Below are 11,523 nucleotides of genomic sequence, written 5' to 3'. Positions count from 1 at the left end.
GTTCAAATTTAAAAGCGATTTTTCTGTGTTGTGTGAAGGACTGGACGTGTTTTATCCAATCGTTTCAAAAGGCAGCACTGAAATTCAGGGGCTAAAATTAACTTTATAATTGTACACTGACTCACTTTTAACACCATATAATCCGTACTAAAAACACCACAAAGCTTTACAGTTCACAGATATTCCATCCATTTTTTGATTTCCCTCCTTTGTTGTTTGGTTTTGATTTTTGAGTTTTGGGTTTGGTTTTTTTTCCCCCCCACAACATTTGACTCTACCACCATGCTAGGGTTGTAAGATTTGGAGGGAGGGGGCAGAAACTGGACATGGGCTGATGATGTCCAGCCCACCAGCTCTGGCTCTGTTCTGTTCTGGGCCCTGCTGTAAGAACACAACATGATGAGATGACCAAGAGGTGGACTGAGTAGGCTGCCTGAGACTAATGCTAGCATGAAGGGACTGAAAGCCTAGAAATAAAAGGAAAAGCCTTCTTACAAAATTTCAGTGATGGCTGGCAAACAAAATACATTGTGACTTTTTTTAGCGATAATGTAAAGTCACCTGTCTGGTGTCTTTCATTCAGAAAATTATTCTTTTAAAAATGCAGTTAATATTCACAGTGCTATGAACCCAGATGTCACTACTAACCAGCTGAGAGTATAGCACACCATAAATTAAAAACAAAACAAAACAAAACAAAACAAAACAAAACAAAACAAAACAAAACTGGAAGGGATTCTTTATAAATACCTTTATTTTTTGACTAGAGAATTGAACATTATCATGAACATAAATGCCTTTTTTTGGAATAGTTCAGCAATTTGAATTAGGTTTTTAAATGTGCGGATCCTTCTGAAGCCTTTTCAACAACAACAAAAAAATTGCTGCAAACCATACAGTTTGGCTTGCAACATGCTTCCTCTCCTACTCCTCTTCCACACATGTCCTGGCTGCAATCTTAGCTAGTTACAGTCCTCCAAGAGTCAGGATGAGCTTAGGGCACTGAGAAGAGGCAATAGGTTGTGAAGAACAGCCTGAGCACGTCACAGGAGACCAGGATCCCGTCTCTTATTTTGTCACAGACACGTGCAGTGCCCTGTGCCAAATCGTGCTGTACCTCTGTGCCTCAGCTTCCCAGCTGTAACCAGGGCACAAGATGCTCCCTTTTGTGTCACACCCATCATTTTGGAATCGAGGAGTCTCCAGGCTATCTTTTACTACGTGCACACACAGGGCACTGTGGCCTCTGTGGGCTGTTGCGACACAGCTTAAGAAGAACATCAGTCCCACTAGGTTAGCAGGTCTCTGGCTACGCTCCCATCATAAATGGGAGTTCAGCTGATGTCTGGGACAATTCCGCTGCCACCACGAATCCCCAGGCAGTAACTACTAATCATTCACACTGCAAAGTGCTGAAAAAAGGGGCTGTGTTTTAAGGTACCGAACCAGCCGTACACATCGCTACAGAAAGGCTGAAGCAAAAGGACATTTCCACTGTTCAAGGATATAGAAGAGAGAGTTAGAACTATTAGTACTTATTTGCATTAAATGTCTGCAAATGTGGTCAACCAGAGCTGAGACTTCCCAGCAGTTCCTCCAGGGTGTGGAGGCTGTCTGCTCGGCAAACTTGCCGTCATTCGCCTGCCCCCTCTGCAAGCCAGACCAGTCCACCCAGAGGGGCTCAGGGACATCCCCGGTGCACAGGCTAAAGGTGTTTGAAGCTGTGAAGTGCCAGCTGAGGTAAGCTTTGCGCAGAGAGAAATACGAGATTCGACACAGGAGTCACTGCCTGAAATCGTGAGACCTGTGCCGTAGGAAAGCCTGGAGAACGAAATGTAACCATCTTCCATGGGCTTGGTGCCTGTCAGCCTGTGACAAAGAGACTTACATGGAGGATGTCTGGGACATACTCTCACAGGCTGTTGCACAACAATTTACTGGGTGAAAAGGAGAATAAGCCTCAAAATTTCCGGCTACCCTATTTTAACAAGTGAGTTCTAACTGTCACTGCATTACCCGCACAAGAAATCTGGAGACTTTACTGAAAGTGATCACAACATGTGAATAACCATGAAGACACTTACAAATTTTTGGTTTTTTCATAGTATTTTGTTGAAGAGTGTAAAGTAAATACTGAAGTTTGAACAGATGCTAGGTGCAAGGCAGACTTTAAGACTGTTGCTGATACACCTACAAAATAGTTGTGCGAAAGCAAACTATAGCCTCTTTTGATCTCATCAGCTTTAGTTGTTTGTTAAGACTGTGCAATGCAAAATGTAAATAATGGCTGCTGACCAGAAGTAAGTCAGTGTTTAGAAAAGATGGAGAGTGCTGCTGCTGTCAGATAAAACTGACTGCAAGATGCTTGTCTTTTCCCTGAAGTTAGGTATGGGCGTAATTTTCTTTCGAGAAATATTTAGGACAACAAGGGGGGGAAAGTCAGTGAAATTCCATTTCTCTGCAACCACTGAACAGAAGAGTCAAAACCCATAGGAGTGGTTCAGTACTGCTGCTACAGTGCCGTAGCCACATTATGGTCCGGTCTCTGCATGATCACGCAGCCCCCGAGCCACCTCAACACCGGGCTGCTGCCACCCAGGGTGTGTGGCCACCCGACGGGAGCGCTAGTTATAATTTTACCAAAAGGCCTATGGTGTTTCTAAAAACATCCATCCAGGTCACTTTTGCCCTTGCTGTCCTGAAGAGACCTAAAATTACTGACCTAATATGAACATATTTATTAAAAGCTAGTTCCTCTTTCTAGTATTTCCTTTTAATTAAGCTGTACTTTGTGGTCTGGTGTCGCTTTTTAAGTAACACCAGAAGATTTTATCCAACAAAACCCCATGTGCCCAGAATAAGGTTTATGTGGAACTGAGGTGCTTATATTCAAAACATGATCACTAAACCCTTCACCTGGCACCCCCCCAAAATTAAAAGGTATTTTTCTGTTTCACCTCAAAGCATCCCAGGTGTCCACAATTCTGCACCGCCACACATCCACAGCCACCCATCCTGTGGCCCGGCACCAGCAGGGCAGGTAAAGGCAGAGGAGGCTTACTTACAAGCAGGAACAAGACTCATGAAATGTCATTGCATCTGCTTTATTTCTGCCGGGGGCTTGGCCAGCTCCCTTCACCCACTGCATGGGCCACGCACCACCAGGGAGAGAAAGTCACAGTGAACTCAAACCCCAGACCGACATGTTCTTCAGCCCATCACACCTGCACATCCAGGGGCTCTGCCCGGCGGCACAGATCCTGCCCCAGACACTAAGCATAAAGCCAGATCTGTTTGGACATGAGTTTTTCTAGTGGTGGACTTCCAGCTTCTCCAGGGGTTGGTTTCTGGTGGAACAACCATGAACCACGAGCTTGCATTAAGGGGCCAGGCTTCATCCCCTGTGATCCCACCAGCTCCTGCCTGATGGAAGGGCAAAGGGCACTGGGAGCCCTTTTGAGTTCCTGTTGACAAAAACAGTCACTGGGATGATTTCATCCACGCAAGAGATTTATCCACATTTTATGAACTTCCTGTATGGAAGTGGATGGATAAGTGTGAAATTAAAGTACACCTTTGTAGTTTAAAGGAGATGTTTACAGCGCACCACTGTAGCTACATAACTATGTTTATAGTGTAACACTATAAATATACCATGCTGTGTACCAAACACCTTTTCCCTGTACCAGTCACGTGTCTGTGTGTCTGCCAATGCTCCTGTGAGTCTTGATGAGAAGCGTCTTGGTCTGATTAACCAATTTTCAGCCATCTGTGATAATTTCCTACTACTTTTAGATCACAACTCAGAATTAATCAAGGATACTTTTAACATAGAAACACTATGAGTAGAAGTAATCAGGGGCAACTCTGTAACACATTCACTGCAAACGTGAGTGGATAAACTTGTAATTCTGAAAACACCTGAAGTAGCAGCAAGAACAACACTAGCGACAATCCAGCAGGGTGATTACTTTATTGCTGCATCCTATGAGAACTCCAGTTTTCATGTGTCGTTTTGTTTCTGAGGAATTAATATGCTTATGAGCATTACAATGTTGTACATACTATATGCTTTGCGTTTAACTTCATAAAGCAGGTGGAGAGAAACCGTAGATATCTATACAAGCTGCTTTATGTTATCAGTTTCTTCCCTGCTGAATTCAGTGCAGCTGGGCAGGTTTTGCCTCTCCCGGCCACTGCAGAAGCAGAGCTTTCACATGGCATTTTGGCCAAGGTGGCGATGGCCTTCTCCTGGAGTATGAACTGCTCTGGAGTCAGTCCAGGGCTGAGCCCTTGGCACGCCAGACAGGGCTTCAGCACCTCCGCTGCTAGAAACTGTCCGTGCCGCAGACACCAAGGACCACAAATACTGGAGGACCACCCTTGCGGTCTCCTAAGAGCCACACACCTACACGCCATGCTGGTGACAAGAGCCATTCTCCTTCCTAATACAGTCTCTGCTTGGCAAAAGCACAGCGCTACGCGCAGGGTTGCAGCTCCCCTAAGAAACCGACCATGGAGGTAGTGATGTGGTGCTGTCACCCTAACCGTCACACAAGCCTCTTGCAGTCGGATTGCTGTTACCGTGCATGGACCCATCAGCATCAGAAAAACTGGTAACAGAAAACCTCTGCCCTGGGTGGAACAGGGTACCATCATTGACTTACATGCTGCAGAAGAAGAAACGTCAGGTACCATTTCACGTGTGCTGTCAGTGGTTCAGCTTTCGAAGCAGCGGGTGCAAGTGAAATGTATCCATTCAGAACAATTCAACGTTATTCACGCTTCTCTGGAGACGACATCACTGAATGTTAACAGCAGCATGTTTTATTCTTAAATTTTGTGCCTGAGCCCATCAACCCAAGCAACCTCTGTGTAGGCCCTCAGCTTTCTGTTCTCTTTGCTCTAACAAAAGCAAGTGTGCATACCTGCTGTGAAACACTTGTGCTTACATCAAATCAGTACAAACGGCAGTTTTCAGCACTATTTAATTATCACACCGAGCACAAACATACACCTACAGCGCCACACATCAACGACACAAGTGCAATCAGTAAGCGCCGCGGGTGTAGCACTCCGAGACGGCGAGGGTGTACGCTGCGGGTGTGACGGCAAGGGTGTACGCTGCATGTGCATCATTCTGAGACGGCGAGGGTGTGCCCTGTCGAGACCCCTTTGGCCATTCTCACACCGGCCAAGCGCAGCCGCTGTCCCGCAAGTTATGCTTTTCTGCTCCGCCGAGCAAAACCCCCGGATAAAACCGGGCACGTCTTCATTTAATCTCTACACTCATCACATTCATTACCGAACTACCGAGGGCGAGCTGCCGGCTCAGAAACCGCAACAGCTCCGTCCGACACCGCGGCGGCCGGGCCCGGGGCGCGCTGCCCGTTCCCGGGGAGAAGGAGGGGAGCCTGCCCGGCGCGGGGGTCCGCGGGCCCTCAGCGCGGCACCCATCGGAAGCGGTACCCGCCGGCGGCGGTGCGCAGGGTGAAGGCGTTGCCCTGCGGGAAGGCCAAGGTGCGGATGCCGCCCGCCTCGCCCAGGGCCGCCCGCAGGCTGCCCGCCCCCCCGCCGCCCGGCCGCGGTCGCTTGGCCTCGGGGCTGCCCCCCGGGCTGCCCCCCAGGCTGCGCAGCGCGGCGCGGCACTTCTCCGCCACCTCCCGCAGCATGGCGTCCACGCCCGCCGCCCCTTCGAGCCCCTCCCACGGCCCGCCCGGGGCCGCCGCCGCAGCGGCAGCAGCAGCAGCAGCAGGACGAGGAGGAGGAGGAGGAGGAGGAGGAGGAGGAGGAGGAAGGGCCGCCCCGTCGTCGCTCTGCGGGAACATCAGCGTCTGCCGGGGGGGGGGAGAAAGTGCGAGTTCCGCGGGCTGCCCTGCTCCGCGCCGCCCCATCCTGCCAAAAGCCCCCCCCCTCCCCGCACTGCCCGGCCCCGCCCCGCATCACCACACTCCCCCCCCCCCCCCGTGTCCCCTTCCCTCCGCGCTGCTCGGCCTCACCCCGCACCCTGTCCCCCCGCGCACTCCCGTCCTCCGCACTCACGTCCAGCACGGCAGCCAGCTGCCTGGCCTGGCTTGCCAGCTCCTTCAGCTGCACGTTGCTCTCCCGCAGCGTCACCAGCTCCTCCTGCCTCTGCGTGAGGGTCTCCCGCAGCTGCGGGGGATGAGTCGGGACAGTTGACGGTTGGACCTGATGATCTTGGAGGTCTCTACCAACCTTAACGATTCCGTGACAGCCCCACGGCCCAGGAGCCGGAGGATGCTGCACGGCGGCGTGCGAGGGAAGAAACCCAGCGCAGGCCCTCGGTGGGGGGCTCGGGGGTCCCTACCTGGCTGTTGGCCTCCAGGGCTTCTCCCAGGGCCTTCTGGTGCTGGCCAGCCAGGTTCCTCCAGCACGGCTCGGGGGAAGGCAGGCGCTGCAGGGGCTCCGGCACGCTGCTCTCCGGCTGCGGGGTGCAGGGGCCAAAGGCCACCTCATCGCCAAGCGAGAAATCGAAGTCGGCGCAGTCCAGTGGCAGTGGCACCGAGGTGGATGTGTCTGGAAGGAAGGGGCACAGCCGTCAAAACAGGGCAGGTCTTCACGTCCTCTCGTGCCCCCGACCCCAGCACTCCATCCCGGTCCGGAGCAACGCTCCGGTGCTTCCCGACACGCTTTTCCCGTACTGCGGCAGCTGTGCGCCCCAAACCCATTTGGATTTAATGTCTGTGTCCCACGGGGGAACACTCCACGCCAGCCCAGGTCCCTCTCAGGGGGTGCGCAGGGCTGTCCCCGCAGGGCGGGACACGCGTGCAGCAAGCAGGGATCCAAAAACCCAAAAAAGAAGCAAAAAAAAAAAAAAAAGAGGAGGCCGCACGCAGCACGACTGCTGATGTTCACACGCAGGCGTGTTTGGCTCGGGTAAGGAAAAACATCTACTCGCCAGATATAAAATCATCGACAGCATCTCTGAACTCCTGGAAATCAAACTCTGGTCCGTCCTGGAAGCAGGGACCCTGGGAGGGGTAAAAGAAAAGCGCCAGTGAGTTCAGACCTGCCCGTGCTGCCCACCGCTGCCCGTGCCACCCCGACATGTGCTGCTGCCCGTGCTCAGCACCTTCCCACGGCCCCAGCACCCCCGGGCGCCTGTCCCCAGCCCTCCCCTGGCTCCCAACCCATCTTAACCCATCCAACGCCTGGGACAACACGCTGCGCCCATTTCGCAGGCGGGAAGCCTGAGGCTGGGGGGGCTGCCAGCACCCATCGGCCCGAGGGGGCCACCCCCAGGGGTGCCCTGCGCCAGGGGCTGGCCAAGCCAAGCGTGCCCCAGCCAGGGGGTTACCTGCTGCGGGGTCACAGGGCCGGCCGGGGCGGTGGGAAGGATGGGGGCACAGGCTGCCAGATCTTGCCAGTCGATGGTGGCGAGCGCTGGGGACAGCAGGAGACGGCGGTGAGGGGCCCGGGCAGGGACGGGGCACAGCCAGGGGTGCGTGGCGAAGCGGGAAGCGCGGCCGGGGGGCATCCTCGAGGGGCACGGCCAGGGGACGCGGCGCTGGGGAGCACGGAGGGGGGCACCGGGGTGGGCACGGAGAGGGGTCGTGGCCGGGGGGACGCGGTGGAGGGCACGGCGGCGTGTCACGGCCGGGGGACGCGGGGCTGGGGGGCAGCGGGGGGGAGGGGCACACGGCCGGGGATCGGGTCGGGTCTCCCCGCCGCGGACACACTCACCCGGGGCGGGGGGGGCCGGCGGGGCGGCGGCACGGCGCGGGCGGGCCGGGGGCGGGCGGGGGCTCGGGGCGGGCGGGGGGGTCCTCGCCGCCCCCCCGCCGGGCCGGGCCGGCTTCTTGGCGAGGCGGGCGGGGGGGCCCTGCACCCTGTTGGGGCAGATGCTGCCGAAGGCCCGGCGGCGGCCGGCCTGCTCCATGCTGCTGCCGCCGCGGCCCCGGCCCCGGCCCCGGCCCCGGTCCCGGCCCCGGCCCCGGCCCCGGCCCGGCTCGGCGCCGCCCCGTGGGCAGGGGCGCGGGGGCCGGGGCCGGGGCCATGCCGCCGGCTGCCCGCCCGCCTTCCCTCCTCCCGCCGCCTCCCGGGGCCGCGCCGGCGGCTCCCGCGCCCGCGGAGCCCTTCCCCGCGCCCGCGGAGCCGGGGCGGGCCGGGCCGGGCCGGGCCGAGGGGGCTGCCCGGGGGGGGCCGAGGAGAGGCGGTGCCGGGGCGGGGCGGGGGGAATCTTTATTTAATGCTGGGGCTGGGGGCCCTCGGCGTTGAAAGGGTAAGGTGGGGGCAGGGAAAAAAAGAAAAAAAACCGTCCCGCGGCATCTGGACGGTCCTGAGCCCCGCGCCGGGAGAGGGACCCCGGCAGCTGCCGCGCCGAGCCCGGCGGAGGTGGCCGGGGGGGCTGCCGGAGGGCAAACGGCCCCCGGGGCTTCGGCGCCGGGCTCGGAGGTGCCCTGTGCCGCGGTGGCCCTCCTCGTCCTGCCGGGCCGGGCTCCGGGGGCAGCCCAGCCCGCGGCTGGCACCCCCCCTCCACCCCCCCGACGGCGACCACCCCCGGGCAGCCGCGAGTCCCTGCGTCCTCCTCCATCACCGCCTCTGTGCACAGGTGCAAAGGCAGTAAGATGAAGAAAGTAAAAGAGTATTTTACGGCGTTGTGACTGTTTTCATCCCTTGACCGTTTCCCACGCTACAGTGCCAGCTTGGGCTAGGGGTAGTTTACAGACCCCCTGCAAAAATAATAACCAGCTGCCTTATTATTCAGCGTTTTGCTTTCCCACGCTTAGGTCAGCGCATCTTATTCTCCTTTTTTCCCCCCACCCCCGGGCCGTGACCAGGCCAGCGAGTGTCAGTTTGAAACGGGTAACGTCCCCATCGGGCGTAATCATTTTGTGGGGGCTGGAGTGAACTGTTGGGGTGAACCCGCTCCGTGCCGACGCGTTTCCCCCCCGCCCCCGCCCAACAAACGAGCACGGGAGACATTTAGAAAAGGGTTTATTGAGCATTCGCAGGGTACTTCGGACCATCCCCCCAATAAATACCACCAATCACTACGATACCGCACGTCTTCGGCCGGATTTCGGTGAGCAGCCCCGCGGAGCGCACTCGGGCAGGCTGCCGTCGGGCCCCCACCGGGCCCCGCGGTCAGCGGCCGCCCCACAGCCAGGGGCACCTGCGGGCCAGCTCCGGGGGCAGGAGGAGCGGCAGGGACTGCCCGTTGAGGGACACCAGGAGCTGCAGCTGGTTCATGCAGTCCCGCAGCAGCCCCGCCGGGTATCCGCAGATCCGCAGGTCGAGCGGCCGGCGGTGCCGCAGCAGGCGGTCCGCCAGCCCCAGGCTGCCGGCGGCCAGCAGCGACGGCGCGTACCCGGTGAAGGAGTAATCGGCCAGGCTGAGCTCCGCCACCCCCCCGGCCAGGCTCCGGGCGTCCGCCGCCTCCCCGGCGTCCGCGCCCCGCTCCTCCAGCCGCAGCTGGCTGAAGTGCTCCAGGAAGAAGTTGACGGTGGGGGCGGCCAGGTCGAAGGCCAGGCGGTGCAGGACGATGCACTCCAGGTTGCAGAGCTGCTGCCGGGTGAAGGCGTCGCAGCAGAGTGACAGGAGCTCTTTCACGCTGGGGGGGTGCGCCTCCACCTGCGGGACACACGCACGCACACACACACGGGAGGGACTTAGCGGGCCCCGGAGAGCCCGGCTCCGGCTCCGCCCTACCTGCTTGCAGCCGATGAGCAGCGCCGTCACCCCCAGGAGCTGGAAGCAGTCAGCGGCCACCGGGGTGGTGGCGAGGAAGCGGTCGAGGATGTTGACGGCCAGGCAGAGCGCCTCGAAGGAGAGCCCCAGGTGACGGTGGACCGGGATGAGCCAGCTCACCAGCTTGCACCGCGCCTCCGCCGTCACCTGCGGCACCGGGGGCGCCCGTCAGGCCGGGCCGCCGCCGGTCCGCCCCCGCCCGTCCCCGCTGTCCTCACCTGCGGCTGCCGGGCGAGCGGCTCCTGCGGCTGGAAGCGGCTCTCCAGCCGCTTGCGGGAGCGGTACCAGCTCTGCCCGTAGTCGCGGAAGGCCTGCAGCTCCTGCGCGCTCTCCCCCGCAGCCGCCGTCCCCAGCCCCGGTGGTGGACGCGGCCGCCGTGCCGGGGGCCGCGTGCAGCGGCCAGGGGCCCCGCCGGGGCCCCGCCGCTGCGGGGTGCAGCCGCGCCGCCCGCTCGCCGCCGTCACCATGGTGGAGTGCTCCGTCCTGCCCTGCGCTGCGCCGCGCCGTCCCGTCCCGGCTCAGCTCGGCTGCCGGGCTCGGCGGACCCTATTTGAGCGGCGAGGGGCGGGGGGGGAGCCCCGGGGCGCCCGCTCCGCCCCGGCACTGCCCGCCGCGCCGCCGCCAAAACACCAGCTGGCAGCGGGGGCGGAGGGGAGCGAGTTAACGCAAGGCCGGGCTCTGCCCGCCGCCGGACCGCGGCCGCCCGGCGCGGCCCCCCGCTCCCTGCGAGGGCACGGAGAGCGAACCGGGCAGGAGGGCCCCGGAACCGGGCAGCCGGGCGTGCTGCCGATGAAATGAAATGAAATGAAATGAAATGAAGGTCTCTCCAGCTCCTGGCATTGTAACTGGGCACCCAGGGAGTCTTAACAGCGACGGATGGCTCCGCGGAAGTAGCACTTCTCACCTCAGGTCACTGGGAAACAGCCCGAGTCGACCCGGGGAGATACCAGGAACGCTGGGGTTCACGGGGAGGTCTGGGTCTCAGTTCCTCTTCCACCCACAGACTATTTATTGGCAGAGCTGAGGCCAGAGACTACTGTTTTAGCGGATACAATTTGGTTATATGACCTGTTGATCAAGGCTGCTATAGATGAGGAAAGAGTTGTAGAAGGAAAAAGAAACCTCTCCTGGGTCGAGCAATGGGGAAGGTGTCCATGGGAAAAGGAGAAGAGAGCTTCGGGCAGCAAAAGGGAAAAGGAGATAGGAAGGCAGCAGCTTGAAGGGCAGAAGGAGGACGAAGCCCTGTCCAAGGACAGGATGCAAACACCAGCAAGAGAAAAACACCAGTAGAGAAAAAGAAGTACAGTTGTTGTGACCCCGGTGAGAGATGTCCACCGATCCTGGTCCTGTGTCTCACAATCGCTTTGAGAAAACTAACACACAGCTGTGAACAGGAGTATTTATTAAATAAATGGAACAAAACAGCACAGGCACAAAAGTTACTCATATACACTGCAGAAGCAGAAAGCCACTGTAGCCTTTGTTTTTTGTTTGTTTTTAAGTTTCAGGTAACTGTGCTTACCTGTACACCACAGTGTGACCTCTTTCATCTGTTGTGTGCAATTTCCTAGTTATTACAATATATCCCCTTAATAAGACATGAAAGAAACTATTTCTTTAAAAGATTACAAAGGAGGGCATGCTCGAAGAACACAAAGAATGCCTCTGAATTTAAACAATACTATACATAAATGGAACTAAACCTCTTTATTCACCACAGTTAAAGGGAGACAAACTCAAGGACAAGCAACACTTTCACTAGGATTTAGCCATTTAAAACCAACAACTGACATCGTAAAATTCAAATCTAAA

The 11,523-nt window shown here is 57.8% G+C and overlaps 2 protein-coding genes across 2 annotated transcripts; both read right to left on the bottom strand.

The window, feature by feature from the left end:
* Positions 1-5,441: 5,441 nt before the first annotated feature.
* Positions 5,442-7,498, bottom strand: MCIDAS (multiciliate differentiation and DNA synthesis associated cell cycle protein). The gene is made up of 5 exons (XM_075446854.1): positions 7,319-7,498; positions 6,920-6,992; positions 6,329-6,537; positions 6,043-6,153; positions 5,442-5,834 (listed from the first exon to the last, which is right to left on the bottom strand). Exons 1-5 carry the CDS (start codon positions 7,496-7,498, stop codon positions 5,442-5,444), a joined length of 966 nt encoding a protein of 321 aa, XP_075302969.1.
* Positions 7,499-9,108: 1,610 nt separating this feature from the next.
* On the bottom strand, positions 9,109-10,178 carry CCNO (cyclin O). The gene is made up of 3 exons (XM_075411429.1): positions 9,930-10,178; positions 9,673-9,858; positions 9,109-9,594 (listed from the first exon to the last, which is right to left on the bottom strand). The coding sequence occupies exons 1-3, from the start codon at positions 10,176-10,178 to the stop codon at positions 9,109-9,111; spliced, it is 921 nt and encodes a 306-aa protein (XP_075267544.1).
* Positions 10,179-11,523: the final 1,345 nt, after the last annotated feature.

This window comes from Opisthocomus hoazin, chromosome Z (genome assembly GCF_030867145.1).
Source record: "Opisthocomus hoazin isolate bOpiHoa1 chromosome Z, bOpiHoa1.hap1, whole genome shotgun sequence".
Taxonomy (NCBI): domain Eukaryota; kingdom Metazoa; phylum Chordata; class Aves; order Opisthocomiformes; family Opisthocomidae; genus Opisthocomus; species Opisthocomus hoazin.
The sequence above is the reverse complement of the archived record's forward strand: the minus strand, read 5'-3'. Positions and strand labels throughout refer to the sequence as shown.

What these genes read in the sequence shown, in the direction of transcription:
- MCIDAS (XM_075446854.1), bottom strand. Translation starts at nt 7,498, where the DNA reads ATGCCCCCCGGCCGCGCTTCCCGCTTCGCCACGCACCCCTGGCTGTGC. An exon ending in CCCTGGAGGCCAACAGCCAG is followed by an intron (nt 6,154 to 6,328) that starts GTAGGGACCCCC and finishes CATCCCCCGCAG; the next exon opens with CTGCGGGAGACCCTCACGCA. An exon ending in AGCTGGCTGCCGTGCTGGAC is followed by an intron (nt 5,835 to 6,042) that starts GTGAGTGCGGAG and finishes CCCCCCCGGCAG; the next exon opens with ACGCTGATGTTCCCGCAGAG.
- CCNO (XM_075411429.1), bottom strand. Translation starts at nt 10,178, where the DNA reads ATGGTGACGGCGGCGAGCGGGCGGCGCGGCTGCACCCCGCAGCGGCGG. An exon ending in CGCTCGCCCGGCAGCCGCAG is followed by an intron (nt 9,859 to 9,929) that starts GTGAGGACAGCG and finishes CCGGTGCCGCAG; the next exon opens with GTGACGGCGGAGGCGCGGTG. An exon ending in TGCTCATCGGCTGCAAGCAG is followed by an intron (nt 9,595 to 9,672) that starts GTAGGGCGGAGC and finishes TGTGTCCCGCAG; the next exon opens with GTGGAGGCGCACCCCCCCAG.